Source organism: Oenanthe melanoleuca, chromosome 2, assembly GCF_029582105.1.
Source record: "Oenanthe melanoleuca isolate GR-GAL-2019-014 chromosome 2, OMel1.0, whole genome shotgun sequence".
In the NCBI taxonomy this organism is placed as follows: domain Eukaryota; kingdom Metazoa; phylum Chordata; class Aves; order Passeriformes; family Muscicapidae; genus Oenanthe; species Oenanthe melanoleuca.
The window spans coordinates 64,674,167-64,700,724 of NC_079335.1; the positions used below are offsets into that span (position 1 = coordinate 64,674,167).

General features: G+C 37.3%; 1 protein-coding gene across 2 annotated transcripts in view; it reads left to right on the forward strand.

Annotated features, from left to right (window-relative positions):
* Positions 1 to 20,973, forward strand: part of TMEM245 (transmembrane protein 245) — a 74,891-nt gene extending 53,918 nt beyond the window's left edge. For both annotated transcript variants that reach the window (XM_056484067.1, XM_056484068.1), the window contains 4 exons: positions 11,036 to 11,136; positions 12,459 to 12,633; positions 14,760 to 14,954; positions 15,967 to 20,973. In XM_056484067.1, the coding sequence (XP_056340042.1) occupies positions 11,036 to 11,136; positions 12,459 to 12,633; positions 14,760 to 14,954; positions 15,967 to 16,012 (517 nt within the window). In that variant the 3' untranslated portion in view covers positions 16,013 to 20,973. The remainder of the gene's footprint in view (positions 1 to 11,035; positions 11,137 to 12,458; positions 12,634 to 14,759; positions 14,955 to 15,966) is intronic.
* The last annotated feature ends 5,585 nt before the right edge of the window (positions 20,974 to 26,558 follow it).

The following is a 26,558-nucleotide window of genomic DNA, read 5'->3' on the forward strand; positions in this document are numbered from 1 at the left end:
TTGCATTGTTCAGAAGAGTTCTGTAAAAGAAAGTTAGTTCATGGGTCTACTACTTTACTGCTTAAGTAGGAAAATTATATTCTTTATCCCTGCAATAGAGAGGGGATGTTCTTGTCTGGGTTTTTATTTTTGTTTTGTTTTTGTCCTGAATGGATGAAGCAGTAATTCTCCAAATCACAGGTTTCCAAGTAGTAGCATGCACACCTTTGCCTGAACCATTTTCCTTTCCCTGAGCAGCATGTCGTTCTCTTCCTGAATGCACCATACCCTTGTTCCCTGAAGCTCCCATTCTGCTTGCTCTGGTGGAGATATTGCACATTACTAAGTTGCATGTTCTCACGGCCTCAGTGCAATTTAGTGTGTGCGATACTTTCACATGAGTGCATGCACACGGGTATGGCTGTGGCTTAAAGTTACTGCAGCTTTCAGTTTTGGTGGGGCCTAATTAACCTTGTGAAATGGTCTTAAACCCAGATCAGTGTTTTGAATGATGCCTTGAAATGTGTTAGTGGAAGTCTGTTCTGTAATGCCAGGAAGATGAGTACTGTTTGTTTTCAATTTGAGAAGGGTTATCATTATTTGCTTCATTTTCTTCATTTGCCATGCACACCTCAAATTCGATGAGATGTTTCATTGGTTATAAACAAGTTTCTTCAAATATTAAAAACTTCTAAAGAGGAAGCTTTTATCCTTGACTGAAATTGGTTGGAAAGTCAAAAGAAAGATTTAATGTTAAAAAAGCCCCATAGTGTCTTGATGGAGGAAATAGGTTCTTAATGAAATTTAAACTTTTATTTACTAAAATCTAAAGAGATCTGTAAAGAGCTAGCATGCAAACAAACATCTCAGCTATTTAAACATCTAATTGGTTTGCTGTAGCATCCTGGCAGTGATTATGGAGAAAATGAGACAATGATACAATTCCCACAGAAAACAATAATCTTCCAGCATGTTAAGCTAATGCTTAGAAAAAGCAAAATGTGTGATCTTGTTTATTTTACTGCAACATTAATAACTTCTTGCAGATTAATTTTTTGAAGATAACTGTTAACCGATTGTTTTGACAGAATTTTTGCATGCAGTGAATGTTCTTTAGTAGCAGGAGTTACTTCTTGCTGAAATCTTTTGTTACAGGAATGCATTTAATAGGACCTTACTGAAATACTTCAGGCTTTACTTAAGGTGTACATTATGAGATGAGAATAGAATTGAACAATTGTCTTAGTCATGAAGCCAATGGCATCCTGGCTTATATCAGCAATAGTGTGGCCAGCAGTACCAGGATAGGGATTGTCCACTGTACTTGGCACTGCTGAGGCCACATCTGGAGTGCTGTGTCCAGTTCTGGGCCCCTCAGTTCAGGAAGGACACTGAGGTGCTGAGTGAGTCCAGAGAAGGGCAGTGAAGCTGCCAAGTCCCATGTGGAGCAGCTGAGGGAGCTGGGGGTGTTTAGCCTGGAGAAAAGGAGGCTCAGAGGAGACCTAATCACTCTCTAAAAGTCCTGAAATGAGGCTGTAGCCAGGTAGGGGTCAGCCTCTTCTCCAAGCCATGAGAAAATGGCCTCAAGCAGCACCAGGGAAGACACAGGTTGGACATTAGGAAGAATTTCTTCACAGGTTGTCAAGCATTGGAGTGGGCTGTCCAGGGAGATGGTAAAATCACTTCCTAGAAGTGTTTAAGAAACAACCAGACATACGTGCTGTTTAGTGCTGTGGTTTAGTTTACAAGGTGGTGATGGGTCAAAGGTTGGACTTGATAATCTTGGAGGTCTTTTCTAACTTAAATTATTGTTTGATTCTCTAATGAAATAATTGCCTAGTCTAAAACTGTGAATAGCAGATACTTACATTTTGTTTTTAATTACTTTGAAGAAAGGAAAGCTTCAGATGAGTTATTGGAAAAAGAATACAATGTGGTCTGTAAATCTATAAGAGATGTCACATTGTTTCAGTAAATATACTGAACCAAACTAATGGTAACCATAACCTGATTATCTTAGTGGGGTAGATAGTAGTATTTTTAAGCTGCCTATTTTAGTAGCAATAAACACATGACTTGCTCGCACCAATTTTAGTCTTAAATATTCTCATATTTGCAAAAAGAACAACCCTAGGATTTGTGTTTACCTGTACTTCCTTTAATATAGAAAATACTTGTCCTTAAAATAAAAGCTGTGTATTATTTCATGTACACATGATTTCAATCAGTTATTCAAAGAATGTTTCTAAGAAAAACAGATCTTCAAAGAAAATTTCAGAAAATAATTTATTTGCTCATACTTAATCTTTACTCCAAAATTTACCTGAAACTATGAATAAATGTTCATTATTATACACATAACTTTGGTGAAGCATGTCGCAGTCTGTAAATTTAATCTGAATTTTACAGTTTGCTACCCCTATTTCACAGGATTATCCAAGTGCATAACCTGATGCTGAAACAGACAGTTCTGTTCTCTCTGCCCTGCAGGCTGGTATTGAACACACTGAGAGGCTACTGAGGACTCCTTGCTTTATGAGAGACAGTGCTGATATTTTGCCATTTTAACTTCTTTCACATTCCAGATGGCACGTTCTGTATGTTCTAACAGCAGTTCATCTTAGTGCATATTTCTGGGGTGTAATTCTCTGGCTGTCCAGTGTTTTTTAAGACTGAAAATATCTGTAAACATGCAGACAATGTGGGCTAGTGCGTGTGTGTGTGGGAGCACATTTAAACACATAAGCAGATTTCCCTGCAATCTTTTGGAATAATGTAACTACACTGCATCTTAGATACTACTCCCTTAATTATGTGTTGCACTTAGGCACTTATATGAGTACACTTCTTTTCTTTGCTACAGCACCAACTTTTACAAGTTATTTATGTGTCAAAACCTATTTGAATGAAAGGTTAATTGGTAATTACATAAACTGTACCAGTAAAGAGAGTGATGCTTAAGTTACATCTGGAATTTAGATCAGCCTGTTAGTTTTTCTCTTTGCATCTCAGGCAGCCTAACTGGAAAGGATGGAAAGAAAAAGTTGCTGAAAGACTTAATTAAATATACAGGGAAAAGATACTCCATCAGGCATTTCTAAGAATAGAAGTATAGTATTAGAAGTACTTCTAGTATAATGTTGCAGGATTCTCTTTACATATCTGGTAAATCTTTGTGTGATTTAATGTGCAGTATATGTTATTACAACCTTGGTTAGACTTCTGCTATCTAAAATACAGATCTATTGTAGTACAAGAAGACAGCATGAAGTCTTATATAAAACTTTAGGATTTCAAAGATTTAACATCACGACTTTCACTCTTTCGAGTTACAAGTTTAATCTATTGTTTATTGTCTCCACCAACATAAGCAATGAAAATGCTCCCTTTTTTATGCTTGTGTTTATAATTTTATAATAGGAATAATCTGAACTGTTTGGGAATTTCTTAATATAAGACTGCAATGGTTCTCAAGCAGTATTAACTCAAGTTATCTGTTGCTCTCATTCACTAATTTCTCAAGCTAAAATGGGAATCTTAAAGAATTTACATCCTTACAAGTGGTGTGGAGAGCAATAAGTATTAATGCCAGCACATGCTAGCAACTGAGTAAGGCTGAAGGGAAGAGAGTGCGTATCTGAACAGCTGAATATTAAAGGCCATGGAAATGAGAAACTATCCTCTTGAAAACTGAAGTTTTTGCTAAATAAATGAAAGTATCATAAATTTCAGCAGGCAGAAATAGGCCTTAAGCATGAGGGTGGTGCTGAGTTCATTTAATTTACTCAAAGCTCCATAACATGCTATTAATCCAAAGTATAATTTTTCACATGCAGCAAGAACAACAAGCAGTCAGAGGGCTGAGGGATGTCAAGGGGTACTCAGCAACCACAAGGCTGCTGCAGGTTGTTGTAGAGGAGAGGTAAATTGATGCTTGTTGCTGTGAAGGTACATGGAGGGAGTCACATTGCAAAACCCTTCTTATGGATGAGCTAAAGCAGAATCTCTCAGAAATTACAGTGACTGTAGAAGAGCTTCTAGAAAAAAACAGATTAAATGAGCAATAGCAAATTGTTGGGAGTGACTGATGATAACTCGCTACAGAAATCTCAAAGGCAAAGGGAAAAAAAGTTCCAGGAAACCCAGGAAGTACAAACTTGTCAGCTGGATGAGTATTGGTGCTGTAAGGCTTAGTAGGAACTTAAGGACATACCAGCAGCTGGTGAATATTATTTAGTTGCAAAGAATCAATTCAGTTTTCACAGAAGGAAGCTCTGCCTCATTCCTCATGTTTTTGAAGTGTGGGCAAGCAAGATCCTTAATAAGTATCAACTTATTAACTTATATTTGTCTGCTGTGGTTCTACTGAATTTAATAAAGGCTTTTTACAGCATCACTTTCCTGAGACTTTCAAAGATAAGGGGTATTGTCTTTATACAGGAAGAGGGTAGGTTTAAATTAGATACAAGGAGGAAATTCTTTACTGTGAGAGTGGTGAGACACTTGAACAGGTTTCCCAGTGAAGTCAAGGATGCAGCAGGATTACAGACAAACTCGATTAGAAGACAGCTGTGTCTGGGAAATAAAATGACTGATGAATTGGAGTGTAGATGAAAGTGATGCATGTGGGGGAGAGCCAGTCCTAGCTTCACACATGAACTGATTACTGCTGTGCTGACTTTTATCACTTGGGAGCTATATTTTCTGGTACACAGACTAGCTCAGTGCTTGGTAATACTTAAAAAACATCTGACAGGCATATCACACTTTTTTTTTGTTATCACAAACCTAGACAACAGAAACACAGACTAGTAGTCCCATTGTATGAAGGTGTGATTCTCCTAGACCCTGAGCTACTGTGTGCCATTCTGGCTCCTGCATCTCAAAAAGCTAGGAGTGCAACAGGACTGGTTGGAGAAATGAAGGCATGCATTAGTTCCTCTGTGAGGAATGACTGAGCTCGTTAGGACCCTTCAGCCTGGAAAAAAGGATTTTACACAATTGAAGTTTGTAAAATCAGTACCAGTGGAAAAAGGATGACTGAGTTGGACTGCCTGTGGGTCTCTTCTAGGATGAAATCTTATCATCACCAAAAAGCAACCAGGCATTACCCAAAAATGTGTAGGTTCATGCAGCAGGCAGTAGGTCACCGGTAAGATATTGCAAAAGGACACTCAAGTTGCACCAACTTGCAGGATTGATAGGACTAAGAAGATATATTAATTGAAGAGTAATTAACAGAAACCCTGCATGAGGCCCATAATGTCCCCTGAGGTAGAAGTAGGGCTTGGAAGAATGCTGAGTGGAGATTGTTGAAGAGGTTTGTCTGTTTCTTTGTTCCTTTAGTATCTGCTTCTGGATTCTACTGGAGAGGGGATCCTGGCTAGACAGATCTTTGGTCTGAACAAGTTTGCATTTTTATATGTTATGTTCCAAGATCAATTTAAGACCAGTGTGGTATTGCACTTAGTGAGCATCATTTACTCATAATAAAAATATGGAAATGTTAGAAATAGATGATTCAGAAATAACTTTCAAATGTGCTTCTCAGAAGAGCAGTTGTAAGATTACAATTACAGGCCAAAGTAGTAATTAAAGAATTATTGCAAATACAGACATTTTAAAGAAATAATCAGATGTAGAATATCTTACAGGTTAATTGTTATTTTCACAGCATGTAGACATGTCTCTGTTAAGGAAGAAAGTCTGTATAACACTGTGTCCTTCTGGTGACCATTCTTTAATGATGTTTTGATAAAGTTGTTGGAGCCTTGTCCTGCCTTGGGAGGTGTATGGAATATTTGCATCAGTTATACCATCTGGAGGAAGGATGCTTTGATAGAAGACACTATCACTTTATCTGATTAGTGTCATTACTAGCTTGCATCTGTTGGAGCTGTTTATGTTCAATTGTATCATTCATGAGGAGAAATTAATTTCAGCAGCAAAACTGTTGAAATCTTGTCATGGAGTCATCTCTGAAAGTAATTTGCATATTTATATTGCTCCTGAGATGATCTGTCAAGAAACACTTCCTGCCACTTCTGCTTTATTCATAGCTGGAATCTGTCTTAGTGCACTTAGCTTGCTTTCATGTTAAATTTGAAACTGAAATATAAAGAGGGTCATTTTTTATCTCTAAAAGAACAGAACCCTTAAAGAGAGTCAAAGAACAGCTTAAGAGGTTTTTTCAGAAGGACTTCTTTGAGTCATTTCATTCTTGTGTTCACCTGGTGATCAGTTGAAATTTGGGGGATCATTGTAGAAGGAGAATACTTTGGTCTTTTTAAAGATAATGGCTGTCACTGGCAACTTGTCTTTTGCAACAAATCTTGGTGGCATGTGAAGAAAGAAAGTTCTTCATGTACCACCAAGAGTTCTTTCTTTGGTTTTGAAGTTATGGTGATAGTGAGTGTTAATTTCAACTGGGGTAAGATAGCAGTGATGTGTTCTTGCTCTCCAGCCATGAGTGTACTGGCTTCTTTCCTGGTGGGAATGCAACTATTTATGCCACTGCTTATGGATTGGCTGGGGAGTGGAGACCTGAGCTATTTTGTTGAAACTAACCCATCATGTAGCCATTGTCATGAATTCATTGTAAAAAGGAAAAAACTGTATTCATTGTAGAAAGTGTTGTGGTACTTAATGAAGACTGTGCTGGCAGGTAGACAGAGGGGTCATCTGGGACAGAAGTGAATCTTTGGAACAGGGGAATGGAAGGGCTCCTTTTCTGGGACACTTCTGAGCCAACCTGATCTCAAGATAAATTGTGAAACCATGCTCTGAAGTTTTGAATGCATTTTACTTATACTTTGAACTCTCTTTTAAAATGTGATGGTTGTATTCTCAAAAGAAACTGAATAGCTGAGATCTCTTAAAGCATCATTTTGAATTAGTCATTTCTCTGCACAGAAAGGTTTGCAACAAAGATGTAGTACTATCCTTTTAGTGTCTGCTTAGAGAATATGGGAAAATACCAAACATTCAGTGGTGTGAGGAAGATGACAAAAGAGTGAAATTGTCTTATTCTAACAGTATCTTTGGCTGAAGATGTTCCCATTACCAAGCTTGCATTTTAATTGGATTGTAAACTATTGTATGGATTGTAAAGTGTTTTGTAAGGAATTTAGAGAAACACTATTTGTGGCAAACTTTTCCAAAGATGAATACCACTTTTGTCTAGTTTTTAGCCTTATGCCCATTCACAAGACAGGCTTCTTATGCCTGTTCATATAAATTTAGTATAATAACCAGAAAATCCCTCTTCTGAACTTATGATATGCTTACTCTAATCTTTCTGGTAATTCAAATTCTCATTATTTCGGCCCATATGCTCTTCTTTCCTCCAGTGCTGTGGGAACAGAAAGATCAAGAAAATCAAATTAACTCCAAGGTCAAAAAATCCATGATCTGAGCTGAAGGACTCTTTTCAGCTGGGGTTGCTGCAGCATTAGGTTGAAATTTTTGAAATCTCTTTGTGTTGATAACAGTGAACAGACTTTACCTGCAGGCTCTGTGGAGTGAACCTGAATTCAGGTGGATATACATTTGGTATAAATTACAGTAGTAATAAAAGGAATGCTCTAGACTTTCTATGACCAGTCAGTAAAAGAGAAAAAAAAAAAATCACAAAACCCTGAAAAGGTGGCCCTTTCCCTTGTGGAATCTACAAGCAAATTCCCCAACTTAGGGACAGAACTTAGTAGAAAGAACTTTTACAAAAAAAAAAAAAAAAAAAAAAAAAAAAAAAAAGTAGGCCAGATGTGCAGAACCATTTCACAGACATTTCCTCATTTTTAATCTGAATAATATGAAGCATGACCCATGTCCTCTGTTTTTAATTTTTTTAAAATTTTACATGCTTTTCAAAGCTCAGTAAAATGGAATATGCATGTCTGAGTATGCCTTATGCCAAATTGGCATGAAGTGCTCATAAATTACACATTTCCAGATGACAGCTCTTGCAGGTAAAGTGGTTCATCCACATACAGTGCCAAAGTGAGACGTGAGCAGCAACTGGATTTTCTGATTTCTGAATAATACAGTCACTCTTGTATATAAAAGGAAGCTGTATGTGTGCCAATAATGTAGTAAGAGATGAAACTTACATACTGTCATAACAACACCAGGAAGGTATGCATTTTACAGGTGGTAATAAATTGATGCAGCAGTGGCACTAGCACACCCACATCATCTTTAAGGTCTGGTATCTCAGGTGCAGAGTAGCTGAAGCAAACTGCTGATAAAATACTGGTTAGTGTTTTCAGAATTATTATTGTTTTTTGCTTTAACCGTGAAGCAAAACAGATATGAATTTCCAGACTTTAAGACACAATTTTTAGTTTTTGTGGCAGTTACCAGAATAACAAATTTGAATTTTCAGAGAGATTAAGGTTCTCATGGTCCACACCTGGCAGGAAGTAGTGTCTCCTGTGCCTTTATTATGACATTTTATGACTTCAGTTGAGGCAGACACAAACCAAGGGGAGGGAGAGGAGAGGATGAGACTTGGTGCAGCCTCCTCTCACTTCCTGCCTGACTCCTGGCACTTCCCAGCACTGTGTGATGGCTTCTCCTCTCAGTGATTTGTTGAGTGTTAGAAGCACGGAGCCAGAGAGATGCTGCACTGTTCTGCAGACTATCAGAGGTATGCACTGCTTGGCCATTGAAATATATTATATTATGTGTCAGCTTGCAGAATGACATCAGACCAGGACTACCTGTTAGTCCCAGACGAGTTTTTCTCTAGTTCTACCAGTGCATCTGATTGCAAAGTCCTTGAGCTGAGACTAAGAAACCAGCTTGTTTTAAGGACACCTTCAAGGTTTTTTTCCTGTGGGTTGCTGTCTGTCTTTTGGTTACCATAATAGTGCTGTCTTCCCTTCTTTTGTAGTGTCTCTGGGAAAATCTAGAATGACTGCTCCTAGATGGATATTTTCATTTCAAGTGAAGTTGATACTTCAGATACTTCTCTCAAGCTAGGCCTGTCTCACCTCTTGTACGCTGAAATGTAATTTTGGTGCATATATATAGAAATTGTTAAGACCTTGTTAATTTTACTACAGTATAGAAAACATATTTTTGGAAAAAATAAGGAGATACTCAAGGACTGTTACAAAATGGTTTTGACAGCTGTGATGTATTTGTGCCACAGTTGCTGTTGGATAAGAAAAAGATTTGCTTGAAGATTACTGCACAAGTTCTTCTTAGAAAGATATTAAGCTCCTATGATATCCTCAGAGTAGACGTGAGTTGAATGTCACAAAAATGCAGAAAATTAAGAATTTTGAGTAGCTTAAGTGTGAAAGTATCTTGTATTTTTAATGCAAACTCATATTTAGCATTGTTACTGTGGCCTTGGTTTTGGGATTTTCTTGCCTCCTTGCCGGATTTTTTTTGTCTGAAACTTCCTTTCTTATAACTCAAATACAAGTGAGTATGTCACTTCAAAATGTGTAGATTTTATATATTCTGGTCTGACTTTCCATTTTAATATAATAAAAGTTCATCTAAACTGAGAAGTATTGAGTCTTTTTTTTTTTTTACTGAGGCCACCACGTATTTGTAAATGTTCCCTGCCTTTTTTTTTTGCACCATGTAATTCTTGTCTGTCAAAGATTAGATGTGTTACTTCAGGTCATTCTTTAAAGCTTGCTTTTTTCCTTTATTTTCCCTTTCCCTCTTTCAGAGGGGAAAATGGCTGGCAACAGTTGCTTCTGGTTAGTTTGTTAAGAAAATCTCACATCTTGAACAGTAGTGTTGATGTGTGAGGTTTATTATGTACTCATAGCTAGCAGTGAATGAGATTTAAATAAGATAATTCTGATTCTGAAGTCATGTAGCAATTTAAAAGTGAGTCCTTAGGTAGCGAGCAAAGGCAGAATCTTCACACTTCCTACAGAAATAATAATGTGGATATTGGCCAAAGAAGCAAAAGCTGGGAGTCTTGGAATTCTTTTTGGTAGCTTAGAAAAGATTCTACCTAGTAGTTTAATAGTACAGAAGGTTTCTTTGCTACAAGGCTTTATGGACTCAATGAAGGAAGGGAAACTGTGGTGTTACAGACTTTAGATCCAGAAAAGGCTGTTTTTCTGTACAGACTGTTTTCCTCTTCAGAGATTCCTGTTGTATGTCTTCTGTCCTCTTTGCCCAGAGTTCCCAAAACTGCCAAGACACAATCACCATGAGTTATAAATGGGAACTTAACATCAGGGAACTTCATGTTTTATCTTTGCTAAGAGGGTGAATGTGCCACCAATTGTGCAATGATGTAACTGTTAGAACTGTTGTGGGACTTGTTTACTTGGATTCAACTGAAATAGTGATTTCAGGAAACTTCACTTCTTGAGTATGGGTGAAAAACTGACATAATACAATAATAATGAGATTTAGCAATTTGAGATTATGGTTTTTGTGACTGTAGGCTTAAGGCATGGGTTCCAGTTTGGTTATGGGATATTCCACATGTGTACCTGCCTGTTTGCTGTCTCATGAAGCCATGGTTGGATTTAGGGGAGGAGAACTTTGGATGTAGATTCAGAAGGATTGAATTAGGTGAATTAGATTTACTACTTGATTTTTAGTAATGGCATAGTAGCAACTTAGTAGTGGCCTGGTAAGCAACCTAAAAGCTGGGAGGATCCAGTGAAAAAGAGCAGGGATAGAAATGTAAGCAGATAAAGAAAATGAATGAACACCTAGAAGTGGAAAACAGGAAAGAAAAAGTAGTTTGTATGTAGAATGGTACTGCTTCTCATAGAAAAAAGGCTACTTTTGATAGAGAATGTGGTCTGATACTTGAGCAGTTTCTTTCAAGAAATTTATCCCTGGAACCCATTGTTTTTTGTATCTAAATGCTTTTAACTACATATGTGGTGAATATTTTTTCTTAGAGGGAACAGATGTATCCAGGGTTCAGTATTACATTTTGAGATGTGTTTTTGGTGGCACTGATGGCTTTTCAGTTATTCAAAACAACTTGTGTGTGTAGTTCTTCATAGTTCTTGGAATCCTCTTGCTAAAAAAAAAATTAACAGAGTTTCTTTGATCGTTTTAGAGGTGTGTTTGATGCTTCCCTCAAAATGGCTGGGTTCTATGGACTCTACACTTGGCTGACTCACACTATATTTGGGATTAACATAGTCTTCATACCATCTGGTAAGAATTTGAGCAATTATGTTTATAAATAATATTATGTAATTATTTGTTGTACAAAATCAGAAATATGAAGTGTTGCTGACAAGCTTAGGACTGGTCTTGGAGAATATGGTGGGAAGGGTGAAGAGAAGGCCCTGATTGCTTCCCTCTGAGCCTTGCCTTTTTCTGTTATCACAACACATTCCCTGCCAACTGTTTTACCTCTTCCTGTTTCATTTGCTGGATCCAATTCCTTCTCCCTTGTATTCAGTCCAAGTGTTTTCTGGTTTTAACTTTATCCTACCTGTCTTGGCTTCTGTTTCATTCACAGTTGACAGGTGCTAATTTTTCAAGATGCCTAAATGCAGGAAGATGTGGTATCATGGAAATGCATGATAGAGGAATGCTTCTTATTCTCAGTATCATCTAACTACATTACCAGCCTCTGGTTTTCTTTTATTATTTAACCTTAGTTTTGGAAGTGGCTGGACAGCTTCTCAGTGAAAAACCTTCCCTCCTGTTCCTCTTTGCCCTTCTTCTCTGAAAGGAATGACAGTAATAGCAATTGCAAAAAGTTTGTGTACTAGGAAGCATAAGGGGAAGCCATAAAGTAACAAACCCCCTCACAATATAATGGGAAATGGCTGTATTGTTAAGTGCAACTACCATAAAGTCTTTGATTACTTTCTAAGTAGGTGTAGTGACAATCAATCTTATTTTTTCAACTACACACAAAATCTTAAAAGTTTTTGCCTTCTGATTAATGAGACCAAAAAAAAGGGGGGAAAAAAGAAAAATGTCCCATTTAATTGTGCTTTGTGTTATGTTCATTCCTGGTGCATTAAATTATCGTGGCAGCAGAACTGTGTTGCTTTAGATTACAACAGCTCTTGGTTATAAGCAGAAGGGTGTGCACCTGAGTGCACACATCTGCATACAGAAATATGGAAGTCCTAAATCTCATGTTTGCCTTTCTCACTATTATGATGATTGCAGGAGATGCAGTAAGTTAGAGTGAGATGGGTTTATTTGCTTTCTTACATAGTGAGAAATGTACAGGGTTGGTATAACTTCAAGTTTTTCTAAAGTGATACCTCTTAACTCCTTATGATTGTCAGTTGCTGAAGCTCTTCTGTATGGGGAATGGTGTCATTTTCTTTTTTCCTAAACCACAGCTATAAAACACCAAAAGCCTCATTGGGCGCTTCTTCAATGCTTTATTTATAACAGGTGATGGAAGTGGGACTTACTGGCGTGGCAGAAGTGTCAGAATGTAACTGTAAATATAATTGTGAAATATGTTTCTCTGATCTTTTTTTCACTTGTGCTTCTGTGTGCTCTAGCATTAGCAGCAATCCTTGGAGCAGTGCCATTTCTGGGGACATACTGGGCAGCAATCCCTGCAGTCCTAGATTTGTGGCTTGTGCAAGGACAGGGATGCAAAGCCCTTTTGCTCCTGGTTTTTCACCTCTTGCCAACATATTTTGTAGATACAGCAATTTATTCAGATATATCAGGGTAAGTACATTGAGCACTTCAAAATTAGCATTGTAAAAATGATTGACAATCACTGATGCCTTTAATTAGACTCATTTTTCTGAAGCATGCAAAACATTTTTCTGAAGCATCTGTATCTTCAAGGACAGGAATAACCTCATAGTAAGCAGTTTTACTGGCCTAAGTGCCTTCATTTTCCCAGCATCTTTTCTGTGGACTTGGACACTTCAGAGGTCTTGAACTCAACATCAGCAAAATGAACTGTTTCAGTTGGGATTGTTAAAATTAGTTCATGTTTTCTATTTATCTTAATTTTGAGTAAAGGTGTATAGCATTTCCTTTTTATCTCCTAATGCCAGATGATGCTGTAGAGCAGATAAAAGCATGAGCTATTTAGGGACAAAAAAAAAAAAAAGAGTTAATGTAGAATAAGGACATAAAGTGTTTAAGTTCTGTGTTGTTAGAAATTAGTATTTTTGTTTACTAAATATAATTACACTGAACAGAGAGTACCTAATGATAATATGCCCAATATTAATACTAATTTTCATAGACTGTGGCTCTAATTATTTTGAATTAATTAAAGCTAACAAGTATAATCAAATTACATTTTTTTTACAACAAGAAATCATGGATAAAATTAAGGCTAGTAGCTATTTAAATAGCCAATAATTCTTCTGCTCCCTAGAATACATCTTTTTGACTGTAGAGGATGCAAACTCCATTTACTGTCCAGAAAATATATGGGAGAGGAATAGATTTTCTGACAGTGGAGGAAAATTGTATTCTTCCCAATAAATTGAACAGTAAGCATCATGATGTCTTGTGGATTAGATTAAACCTATTTGAAATGGCTATAAGTAGGTTATGCAGGGTTTTCTAAATGGCTTACATTTGTACTGTAGTCCTATTTCATCAGGTGATCTGTTGTTTAATTTAGAAATCTAGGCAAAAGAATATTTAAACTGATGCAAATGCTGGGAAAAGAATGAAGTTTTTAGAGGTTTAGAAATCAATAATGTCCGTTGTTGGAGAAACACAAAACTTCAGGCCACATTTATCCTCTCAGGAAAGCAATCCTGCCAGTAGGTTAAGTTTGATCTGGGGGAGATGTGATTGATGTGTGTATGATTTAATAGGTCATGTTTCATGGCCTTGTTTTGCACACAGTTATGTTGAAGGCAAAGACTCAAAATTCAGGAGTTGAGTAGAAATGGGGACCATAGTAGAAACCTCAGGAGCTGCCGGAGCTCTGAACTGACCAGCTGGTATTTTCTATGTGTTACACTCCAAATATAGGGGAACTTCCTGAGAATTGTGTGCCAAATTTCAACTGCAGTTTCTCTTCCACAATTCCATATTGCTGTCATTATTTTAGGTATAAAGAATGAAGAATGATGAGCAGGTTTTTTGTAAATGCTGTTGGTAGGATTCACATTTTGCAGATGAGCATGTGCAAAATGGGAATCTAAGACACAGAAAATAAAAATGGCATGTTTTACTTGCTGCCATAAGAGCTCTTATCAAAAAGGTCTTCTGGCCCCAGTTTTTCCAGTAAATATTAATATATTAATTAAAATCCGGTGTTGTTTTTCATCTGAAAATGTTAAAAGCTAATGATCAGAAACACTCAGTCTGAGAGGTTTTTTATAACAAAATGAGAAGACATTGCTATTTCTTTAAAGACAGGATGCTAATTGTTCTTTGAAAGATGCACTGCAAGTTGCTATCGTTGTAACTGAATGACTTCGCTCAGGGGTCCTCATAGTGCATGTTGCTAATCGTGTTAAATTTCAACAGTTCTTGACCACAGAGTGTGAACAGTGTGTGTAACCAACCATCTTTCCATTCTCAGAATGGAAGTGTGTTTGCCATTAAGTCCTTCAGACAATCTTCAGCAGATGTCTGTAAAGTAACACTGTGAATCTCACCAGCATTCCATGTTACAATAGTGTTTGGTCTGTTGTTGAATACAGCACAGAATACAGTTTGGAACCTTTGTGCAGCAGTTTATAGTGTAAATATGGGTAGCTATAGCTAGCTGGGTCCTTTCCTAAGCTTAGTAAAACTTCAGTATTAACTCACATTTCCTAATTGATAATGCTGTGTTTGTTGTTCTTAATTTAATTTTATTGTTCTTGTGGCAGAGGTGGTCACCCTTACCTGACAGGCCTTGCAGTAGCTGGAGGAGCATATTACCTGGGACTGGAAGGGGCCATCATAGGACCAATTCTACTTTGTATACTTGTGGTTGCTTCCAATATATATAGTGCCATGTTGGTGAGTCCAACAAATTCTGTGCCCACGCCATCACAAGCAACGTGGCCATTACAGATTTACCGGTGAGCTGTGAATGTCTTACTTGTATGAATTATGTCTTCACACACATCAGTGTAACTATGCACAGGTGTAGGGAGTGTGTGCCTGGGTTTTATATCAGAGTGTGCACTCACATCTGCATGAGTATTGTCTTAGAAGAGGATTCAGCTGTCCCATATTCTGGAAATAAAAAATAAAACATCCAGTGGAACATATATGCTGGAAGTGTTTGTTTAATGTCTCGCAGCCGCTTACAGAAGGCTCTTTTAGAAAATTCTCTGAAAATATCTTTGTGTCCTATAATTTATATGTTGCTGTTGTGCTTTGCTAGGAGATGATGGAACATGATTTTTAAATACTTATTCATGGATATCTAAGAGTTCATTGCCCTTAAAAAGGGGCCTGCCCCAAAATACTTCATTTTTATGTCCTAATGTACAATACTGCAAAATATAAACATAACTAGGCTTTGAAAAATGTGATATCACTATATGCCATTTTTCCATTAAATTATAGTCCTTAGTAATGTCATTATTGAAGTTATGAAATTATGGAATACAGAAATGTATCTTTAAACTGTGCAGTTAGGAATGGGATCATAATAATACAGTTAGGAATAAACTCATAATTGAATAACTACTTAGAATTGTAAATCCTATTGTGACAATATTAACAATAGTAGCTGTTTTAATGTTTCTACTGTCTTGTAAAACTATATAGGTTAGCTCATTATACTTATATCTTGAAGAGGATTCTCTGGTTGTCAAAAATTATTCTTTGCCTTTTTCACATGAATAGTGCTGTCTTCTTTCATCTGGTAATTTAGGAGAAAAAAATGCTAATTGGACCTGCCTGTAGTCCCTGGCTTGTAAAAGTTACATTCCAGTTGCTCTGTATGACACAGAGCTTCCAACTACACAAAAAATCTTCATGTGTATTTGGGTCTCCTTTGTTTTATAAGAAACAATTGTTTGGAATCACTGCACAGATTTGTGTCTTACTTGTCACTTTTCTTTTCCTCCCCCCACCTCCCAGGTCACCTAGAGAGAGTCCCGAGGAGATGAAAACGTCTGCAGAGTGATGGAGGTGCTGGGCTGCACCTACAGCTTGAGGGAATCTGTCTTCTGTCTTGGGTTCACAACAGCCATGGCCTTCTGTCCGTTCCCAGCTGTGCCTGGGGCAGCTCACAGGGCAGCATGGATTGGGTTTTAGGAGGAAGCACTAGAACATCTGCTGGCCTTACATTATTTTGTATGCAAAATGCACTTTGCCTCTTCGAGAGAGAATGTGTACTTCCCATGGCTTTGCATACCATCACACAGTCAGCTGCCTTGCTGAAGACTTTGAAGACCTTCTTTCTTATCAAAAGAATAGTTAAGAGGACAGGTACATCCACTGGAGTCATTATCTTATCTGCTGAAATTACTAACTTGGCTTTTATTTATTGGGTTATTTGTCTTATTAAACTGTAGTAGCTTTAAAGAAAGCTGTAATTCCAAAATATTTATTTTTAGGCAATTTGGTGGCAAAAGAAGGGCAAACCACTCATTGTGAAATGAAAGTATAATATAATAGCTTGTTCCTCCTCAAGGTGTTTCTTTATAAGCTTCAACTGTCATCTGTAACTCATAATAACACTTAAATATTATTCTCTTACATGCACTGAAACTTAATGTTGTTGGAGAGTGGTATTTTTAATACCTTCCTGATATTAATAGAAGTGCAAACTATTAAATGTGGGTTTTCCTCTTACTGGCATAGGAGGACTTGTTTAAGTAGCTTAAATCTTGCCCCCAGTTGCAGCAAAACCTGATAGTATTTTGCTGTTTATCCACCCTCCCAGTGGAGTCATCAGCTAAATTTAATCAAAGGCCTTAAGTGTTTTCAGACAATAGTAATGTAGGATGATCACATCTCCTTCCAGTAACTGGAAGAAGTTTAATGGGGATTGTTTAATGTTGGTTTCCAGATCCTGTGGCTGAGTTCAATTCACTTTTTGAACAAATTTTACTACCAGAAAGAAAGGGGGAGAGAGCATGGATTTTTGGTATAGTTTAGTTGGAGTTTTTTTAACCTTGTAAGCATCTGGCCAAATGTCTTACTGAGATATAGGAGATATCTTAATATACTGAAATATGTCTTATTAATAAACAAAGATCCTAAATTTCTGAAATATGTTGCCTAGCATTAGATCCTCTAGTGTTTCTCTTCCATGTGTAATTTTTCTTAAAATGCAGCTTTGGTGACATTTAAGGCCTTTTGTATTGATTGTCAAAACATTTTGACACAATGGATCTTTATAAATGGATCCTTTTTGTAAATGGGAAGTGGGGTTTTTTTTGGTAAGTACTTCATACTTGCACAGCTTTTCCACAAATCCAGTGAGGCCCTAGGTACAAAGTAGCAGATGCACTTGCTTAACCAAAGAACCACCATTCAGTTTCCAGTAACTTGAATTGATTTCAGAGTTTGATTGATAATGAGTTGTACAAAATACAGGCATGCCTTGTATTTCTTGTTGACAGTAATTCAATGCTTGAAACAAAGGGATCTTATCCAGGGATAAGGCTATCTAAGATGTGTACACAAACAGCTTGCAGTAACTGTTTGTTTTACTTGACTTCTAGGAGTGCTGACAGATTTGGAATATATGATATTGTATGTATTTTTACATTGTTTTGAAAAATACATTGCCATGTAAAGTTTGGAAAGTACTCTGATAACTGAGTAAAGAAGAAAGTCCTACTGTAGGTTTGTAATAAACAGGCTGCCTAACAAGACACAAATAGTCTGCTCCTCAGATTCTCAAAATAAGCTGCTGCAATTTCCCTGATGAAATTGTATGTTTTAAGTGAGAGGGGTTAAGTATGCTGTTAGTACACACTTGCAGATATGTGCTTGAGAGACAGACTTGGGCTTAATTTAGATGATTGACTCAGGTTTATCAAAATATGGAAACATCCCTTTTAATATTTTAAATTCTGAAAAATCGACACATCACTTTAACTAATTGAATAAGAAGAATGTGTTGCTTGAATAAAGTATCTGTCTTATCTCCTTGGTTTTGTGGCTTTTGAAAAAGCTTAAATGAAACACATTCTTATAATTGTTGCTGGCTAGGCTGGAGGATATGGGAAATCCTGAGGCTTTATATATTCCTGCAGCTTTCTAACCAGCTGGAATGAGACCACCATGATATTTAGGCAACTTCTTTATTGTATCCTTTTTTTTTTTTTTTTAGTCCACAATTTTGCACTGAATTGTTGTGTTCTTGTTGTAGCTTCTTGTAGGCAGCATTTAAAGCACCTCTTTGCTCACTGGTCAAGACGTTTATTGTCCACATTTGCTATCCCATTCTCTGAGACAATCTTTCATACTTCTGTGGTACTTGACTTAGTAATTTTAAGAAGTCATTAAAAATCATTATTTTGTTTGGTTTTTACTTCCCTTTCAACTGATTGCCTTAGCTCAAAGAAGAGTCTGTGCTATGAAGATCAAAACCGTGATTGAGACACTGTTAACTTCAGTAATGCAAATGAGTAAAATTGCCTGAGAAGATGACACTGCTGTTTTGAAATGTTTCTTTTCCAAATCATTTTATAGAGAGAATTCACGTCTGATGGAGTCATGTTTAGTTTGTCCTCCTTTGAAATGAGGCTTAATTTTGATGCTTTCTGTTCCAAATTCAGCTCAGACTTGCCATGAAGAACCATCCATAGTGCATCCTTACTCAGTGAATGTAACTTCAGGAGCTCTTGCTGTAACATATACTGCCAAAAAGAAAAGAAAAACAAGGAACAAAACTTCCAATAACACCTTCTTGGAATAGGAAATAGTCACTGTTTTTCACCATGTTTAGCAAAAAACCACAAAAATCCCAAAACCACAAAATGCCACCTTTTGAAAGCGTATATGTTGATTATTTGGGTTCTGTGTTTAGCAAGTGTCTAATTACCAGCAGAAATAAATGACCTTGCCATTGGGTATTTAGCAACCTCTATTATTTTCTGAGCCTTTCTACAAAGATCCCACAACAACAATCACCAACCAACCAACAAAAAAAGCCCCACCACTCTGCAGTGCAGTTTTCTTAGGAGAGACCATCTTTTCTGCAGTGCTTATAGGCGAGATGTTGATGGCCTTTAGCTTTACTTAACCAGTCATTCCAGGAGCAGGTACTTACTGAGTGTACATTTAATGTTCAATAAGTCAGAGTTCAGAAGGGAATGCTTGTAGTAATGCAAGACAATGGGGTCTTATGGTATGGTGAAATTCAGCTGTGCTGTTTTTTATCATTCTCCTTGGGGAAATCAGGCTTGTTGCATTTCAGTGTAGTGCCCAAAGGGCTGGTGCTGTTTCTGGCACTCTTGTCTGAGTTAGCCTTTCCTGCCTGTACCTTGGCTGTAGCAGAGCTGGCAGAGATGACTATGTGCCAGTTCACATCCCAGCATGTTAGCTTGAGGTCACTGTAAATACTGGCTTAATTGGATCCATGAGGGAGCAAACTGCAATGGACAAGAGTCTGGCACACATTCATTCTGCCAGCCTTACTGCAATATGGTGGCTTTCAGCACAGGTGCACTGTGACCAGTTGGGAACAGAAATGACTTATTTTGAAAGGCTGCTTTAAAAAAACCAATTTAACATTATAATAATACATATGATGCACATTTTTCAGAAGTTAAGTTGATACCTATGTGTGATCTTCCATGCACAGTGCTCTGTGTGTGTGCCAGTTATCTGTGGTACACTTAGGCTTCTCTGATTTGAAGCTCTATGTGGCTTCTCTTAAAGACACTGGGGAGGAGGATATACTGGATGTATATTTTGTCAGTGATTATTGGACTAGGAAGTCCATAATCTGTTTAATTAAAATAAGAAAAAGGCATTGTTTGGGGAAAATTGGATGCTGTTTCCAGTGTTATCCATGGTGGGTAAGTGTAACTTTTGAAATAGGTGTATTGCTGCAATGTTAAACATTTTTTTTCAGAAAGCCTGAAAAAACAAAACTGGATGAAATTGTTCTCCAGTAAAAGCAGCAGTTGAATCCTTAGTCCTAGGAATACTGCAGTGTTCCCTTTCCTATGGGCGTGATACACTGAGGATGGAAAAGTACCATTATTCTACTGAGATTCCATAGCTTTGCATCATTGGTAGTGGGTGCTTCTACAGCTGCCTTTATTCAAATATTGTGTTTATATTCTATTGACTTAAATTTGTCACTTGGATAGTGCCACCTTCACGGATACTATATCTGGAAATGGATGTAATTTCCTTTGAAGAACTGAAGGGTGTTGGGATTGGAGGTAGCATTCTTCTACAGGTGCAGTTCCTTACCTTGAAGTATGCAATTTTACAAGAGAAAATTGATTTTCCAGGTAATCTTTATTGAGTGCCAGCTGACATCTCTTAAATCCATGGGTGCATCATCTTTATAAACTCTGTATTGATTTGTATTTCCTACACTTTTTGCTGAAGTGAGCTTTGACAATTTCCTTGTTATTCCTATTTGTACAAAACTAGAATTACTTCAAACTCTTAACAAACATTAGGGAGACTTGATCTTTAACCTGGTACTGTCTGTCAGTTTTACTAAGGTACCTTAATGCTTTATGGTAAAATTTTCTGAAATTGCTTTTAAGTGATAAACTTGGAAATACGAAAAAAAAGGAAAGTGGAAATGAGAAACAATGCCAGAAGTCATAAACATATTCAGGGATTCTACATTTGGTTTGTAAATGTGTATATTGATATGTAGTGTTATCTAAATATTGGGAGCCACTGTCCTATTCAGACTTTACATGAAATTTTGTCCTTTTTTTTTTTTGAGATACCTGAGAACAAAATAGTGCCTGTATGTAATGAAAACAAGCAACATTTTCTACAATTCATGTTTACTTGATACAGATAAAGGAAGAGCCAAGCAAATCCTGGTAGTGTGACTACCACTCTTTTATTGCAGTTCATATAAAGGAGGGAAAAGCTGCTAGTAATGCACTGCTGAGAGATTGCTGTTCCTAGAAGTATTTGCACACATCTTCTTCTAAAAAAGCTGCCAAAATTAATAGGTCATGAAATAAATCTTCACTTCCCCAGATTCTTAAACTCATCCGCACGTCCTCTGGTATCTTGTTTGGAATATGGTTAGTACATGAGAGTATTGCTTCCATTCCCTTTTGGGAATTGATTCCAGGACCTGAAGGTATATGTCAAATGCCCATACTGAAATATGATGTCAAATTCAGGAAGTGCTAATTGGAAGTAAATGCATCCTTGATCTGCTCTGCATATGGATGGACATGGGCAAATATAATTGAGATTGCATTGAATTGAAGAGTAATTTTTTAAATATAAGTACTATTTGGTGACACCAAGGCCAGGTTTGAGTGAGAAGCAGGGCAGATTTGCTAGCAGCAGGGTGAATAAAGCAGAGTGAGTTCTCTAGCATCTATATATATATATATCTATGAAGTATTTTTAGAGTGATGTTTTTAAAGCAAAAAGTTGATTTCTTCTCCTAGCCTCACTTTTTACCCACTGGAATGTCATGTACAGTGATACAATGAGGACCTAAAGTCAGAGAAATGTTTCATGGTATTCATGTAGATTAAATGTAAGAAACATCACAAAGCCAAAAAGTAGCCACGGTACAGAAGTTCATTAGGCTTAAGAACTGGCATCTAGACCATAAAGTTGAAAAAAAATCCCAGTATTTACTACTCTTCCTGCCAGTCTCAGCCTAAACCTGAATCTTTCTCAAGTATCAATAAAAACTATTTTTGTGTTGTTCATAACTTACTGTCTGTGTAGATCAGTGTTTTCAGCTTGTCATCTGTCATCACGAGTGTATTTGGCAAGCAATTTCTTCAGATTGTTGCCTTTAAAAATGGATTTTCTGTGCTTCAGTGATGGTTGGATGGTTGAAAACCAACATTTTGTATCAGTAGTTAGGTGCTAACCTATATATATATATATATATATATATATGATGTATATATATATATGCTACCTAGCATTTGATGTTTTGGTCAAAAGATACGGAGATACGGGAGGGTTGGGATTTTTTTCCCCTTGGGAAATTTCACCAAACCAAATTTAAAGACACTTTTGACATCCTGTCCTAAGACTGACTACACCTACTCAAACCTAACAGCAGATGTTTTGCATTACAGAGCACAGGTTGTTCTAAAATGTGTGTTCCTACCAGGCCCTGTGGGGATTTGGAGCAATAACTTCTACTATCTGTTGACACAAATTTTGTCTGTACATGTGATGCATCTTCAGAATGATACTGTGTTCAAAACTGATGTTATCATAATTAGTTTTGGTACAGTACCTGGTTTTGCATGTATAATACTGACAGTATAACCCCTTTGTCCATCTGTGGCCCAATAAAATGTGTAAGTTAAGGCTGAGAACTACTTGTGTAGACTGCAGAGGTATTTAAATAATTTTGATTGTGTGCACCAGTCCTCATCCTAATAAAAAAGGGTTTTGTAGCAGGTTTAAGAAGCTTTTAACTTGATATTGTATTCACACTGCAGTCCTTTGTAAGCACAGAATGGTTAATATATTTTGAAATAAAATGCCATTAACATAAAGAGAACTGAGTTTGATTTGAATGATGGGCTCTTTTGGAATCTGCCACAAAGGCAGCAGTTAATCTGGTGAAATAATGTGTGCTGGAGGCAGGGCTAGATCTGCAGTCACTGGGAGAAGCCATACTTCACTTTTCCTTACATTTTCTGTGGGAAAGGGAAGGACATGGCCTCTGGGGTAACTGTGGCTCAGCTGGCACCTGGCAGATGCTTCACTGCCTGCAGTACCACAGCCAACATCCAGTCCCTACCAGAGCTCCCTTTTGGCACCTGTAGGTAATTCAGATGCTTCCATTATGGCCTGCTCTCTGAACTGGAAATGGTTGTTTAGTGCCTAAGCAGAGCTTTAGATCATTCTGTTTACTATAAAGCAAAAGTGATCAAATCCTCCCTGCATGACTGCTCACCTTTTGAAATGAGATGTGGCTAATGCTCCAGTTTCCATCCCTCTCACTGTTCTGGGAGCTGTCACCTTGAAGTATTTCCTACAGGAGAGTCAGGTACCTCCTTGGTTCTCTGAAGGGGCCAAACTTGTTTAGTGCACAGCAGGGAGGTTTAACAATGGACACTGGTAATGTAGTTATGATTTTTTTTAAAATTGAGGCAAGTTTTCCAAAATGCTCAGAATTCCTTTTAAGTTAGAACCAAACCAAATGCACCTGTAATCAGGCAAGTCAAAGCACATCTACTTCTGGGAGAACTCCTTAGCTCTTGTATGGGTTTTTTAATCCTTTTATTGTGCACATAATAGTGTTTTTATCAGAGAAAATAAGGACTTATTTTCAACACACATCTCAGATAAAGCTTTATAGTGATTTAGCACCAACCTATTTTCTCAGTCTCAACTGTTTCTTCAAAATAGTTCAGGAATTACATGTCCACTATAGTACATTAACATTTTGAGAGTGGGAGGGTAAGGAATATGAAGGAGTTATCAGGCAGATAACAAGGAAAAAATGTGCTTTTGAGTTTGACCAGAGATACAATTTAAAAGATTGCAGTCTTTTGGCTTTACCACTTAGAAAATAGCAATTGGCATTTTGAGAAAAAATATACTCTAGACATTCAAATACATTTAGTTGACATCCAAACACGTGGTGAATGACGACAAAGAAAACTGAAAGCTGTTCAAAAAGGCACCAAGATGGTATCTCGTGCTGTGTATAAAATTTCCTGCTGCCACTGAATTATAGTGTGTAATCATATCAAATGCAAGAAGAATTCAACTTCCATGCTTTTGACTGAAGGATGTTTCTATCAGTTGGCAGAGCTTTATATCAAACAATTAATAGCTTTCTTCTACTTTCCCAAACCAGAAATTACTCTGTGCAAACTCTTTTTTATAAGGAAGGTCATGTTTCACATCATTGCAAGTAGTTCCTTTTTTGGTTCTGTTTTATATGAGGCAATCTTTGAAATTAGAGTATTAATGCTGCCATTACCTGTGCTGTGATGGGCCCTGACAACTTCTTTGAGGATCTGGTTCCCTGAAGAATTCACCCTTGCAAGTGTTTTGGTAAAGCTGGCAAATGCAGGATAGTTTAAGGAAAAGGCAGGTTTGGCATACTAGACTCTTCCACTTTTTCTATACCATTCTTGGTGTTGTAATAATAACTATAAAAATCTCCACCTCTTCCTTCAGCATAACTTGGTTTTAAACACTGAGGGTACACACATAGCTGGAGGCTGAACTCAAAGTATGCACCAATAGCTGTATGGGGTGGTTTTCTTAGGTTTTCTTCCTTTTTTTCTCTTGTAGACTTACAGCTGCGCACACACTTGCATTCTTGATTCACAGATAGAATCAAATCCTAATGCCTTAGATAACTAGGCTCTTTGCTTTGATTTTACCTTTCTTACCAGAATCTGATCTTTTTTATTAATAAAAAATAAAACAGACATTATCTTGGGAAAACACCTGCTTTTCTTTACAAGACAAACAGCAGAGAGAAGACCATTGGGATAAAACTTGCAGAACTTTTGAGTGCTTTCATAATTTGTTGATAAGTATCTTTCAGCTGAAGTTGTTTTACAAGTTTTAGGGAAAATCATGCATAATCTTGGTTGGCCTGACTTAAGCCCTCCTTTTGTTTTATGGGAGAGAAAATGTTTAATATTGAAGCTTTGGATGACTTAACAGAGTACATCCTTTTTAAAACACTGCTGACTGCACACTTGCATTGCTTAGAGAACTGGAGAGAAGTCAGGTTGAATACTTTGCCCCTTGTGTTTCTCAGTTTTCCAGAGAAAAAAAATTCATTCTCAGGGTCATGAGTGTAATTTGGCTTGCTTAGAAAAGAGAAATTTTGGTAAATTTTGACGTGTTTGAACTTACCATAGAATTATATAATATGCTGAGTTGGAAGGGACCCATCAGGTCGTTGAGTCCAACTCCTCCCCTTGTGCAGGACACCCCAAGAGTCACACCATCTGCCTGAGATCAGTGTCCAAGCACTTCTTGAACTTTATCTGGCTTGGTGCTATAACCATTCCCCTGGGGAGCCTGTTCCAGTGCCCAGCCACCTTCTGGGTGAAGAACCTTTTTCTAATACCCAGCCTAAACCTCCCCTGACACAACTTCAGGCTGTTCCCTTGGGTCCTGTCACTGATCACCACAGAGATCAGTGTCTGGCCCTCCTCTTTCCCTCACAAGGAATTTGTAACTGTGCTGAGATCTCCCTTCAGTCTCCTCCAGGCTGAACAGACCCACTGACCTCAGCTGCTCCTCATTCAGCTTCCCCTCAAAGCCCTTCACCATTTCAACAGTTTCTTGGGACACTGGGTGAATTAAATTTGCTGCCCCTCTCTGGGGTTATGCATTGAAAGGCTGGGAGCATTTGATACGGAGAGTTAGAAATTAATCAGTGACCAATGGTACAAACAGATTAATGCTCGCCAGATTAACAATAAGCACTATGGCAAAGAAGCATTTCCATATAATTATTTTCTACTTTAATTTTACCAACAGTAGTAACAGCCCTGTCACAGTTTAAATAATTAATCTTTTCTAAGATGGTGTGTAATGATGAATATATATATAATTACTATTATATATATAGGATATAGTATATATAGTTAGTTTATATATATAGTATATCTAATTACTATTCAAGAGTTTATATCCAGGTAGGTGTATCAAACTAGAGGTATTCTCAAGATCTATTCTCATTAGCTTTAGAACTCAAATTAATGATGGCAAACTTGAGAAATGGCAGTTCCACCAGCTAGAATCATTCCAGGGATTTTGGCACTGGACTGGTGATTTGGAGGCTTTACATGGTAAATGTCAAGATGATGCATGTTCACTAAGTGTCCACATACAGGTTACAAGCCCCCAAAATAGAAACAATTGAATAACATTGATTGACAGTTAAAGGATGACTTCATTATTTTGTTTGCTGGTTGAAAGGTGGCTGCAGGGTTTTTTGTGAAATTGGGGATATCAGTCCGGGAGTGAGAACAGTGTGAGGCTCCAAAAGGACTTTGTGGTGTGGACTTCCATTGTAAGATTTTGCTTAAATGTGATGCATTTCCAAAAAAAAATAAAAAAACCCAACCAACCAGTCTGTGCATTTCAGAAAGGGAATCCAGATCTGATTTTTCTCAAAGAAAATGGTTGCTTAGATGCCTGTCAAAGAAAGGTCCTAAAAAGGTCAACTTTCCCTGAGATGTGCTGGAACTTTTTCTTGGTCAAGACAGTTCAATTCTCCTCATCTCAATTCAACCTGGTAAAAGTCACAGCATCCTGTTCAGATGTCTGATGGAAAGCCTAAAACCAGATTATATCCCCTTCAGGAGGCAGCAATGTCAGGTTTTCTTTACTGTTTTCTTTTTAGTTGTTTGTTTGCTTTTTTTTTAAAGTTAATCTTCTACAGAGTTTTTCAAACAAATTCTGTTCTGGGTAGAGCAAAGGCTACTGGCTTTTGTCAAATGCTGCTTTTGCTGGAGGCTTTCAAGAAGTGAGTCAGTGACAGGGCAATTCAGAAACTTACACACTGGGAATGCCAAACCTTTTCTTGTGCCTTTTGG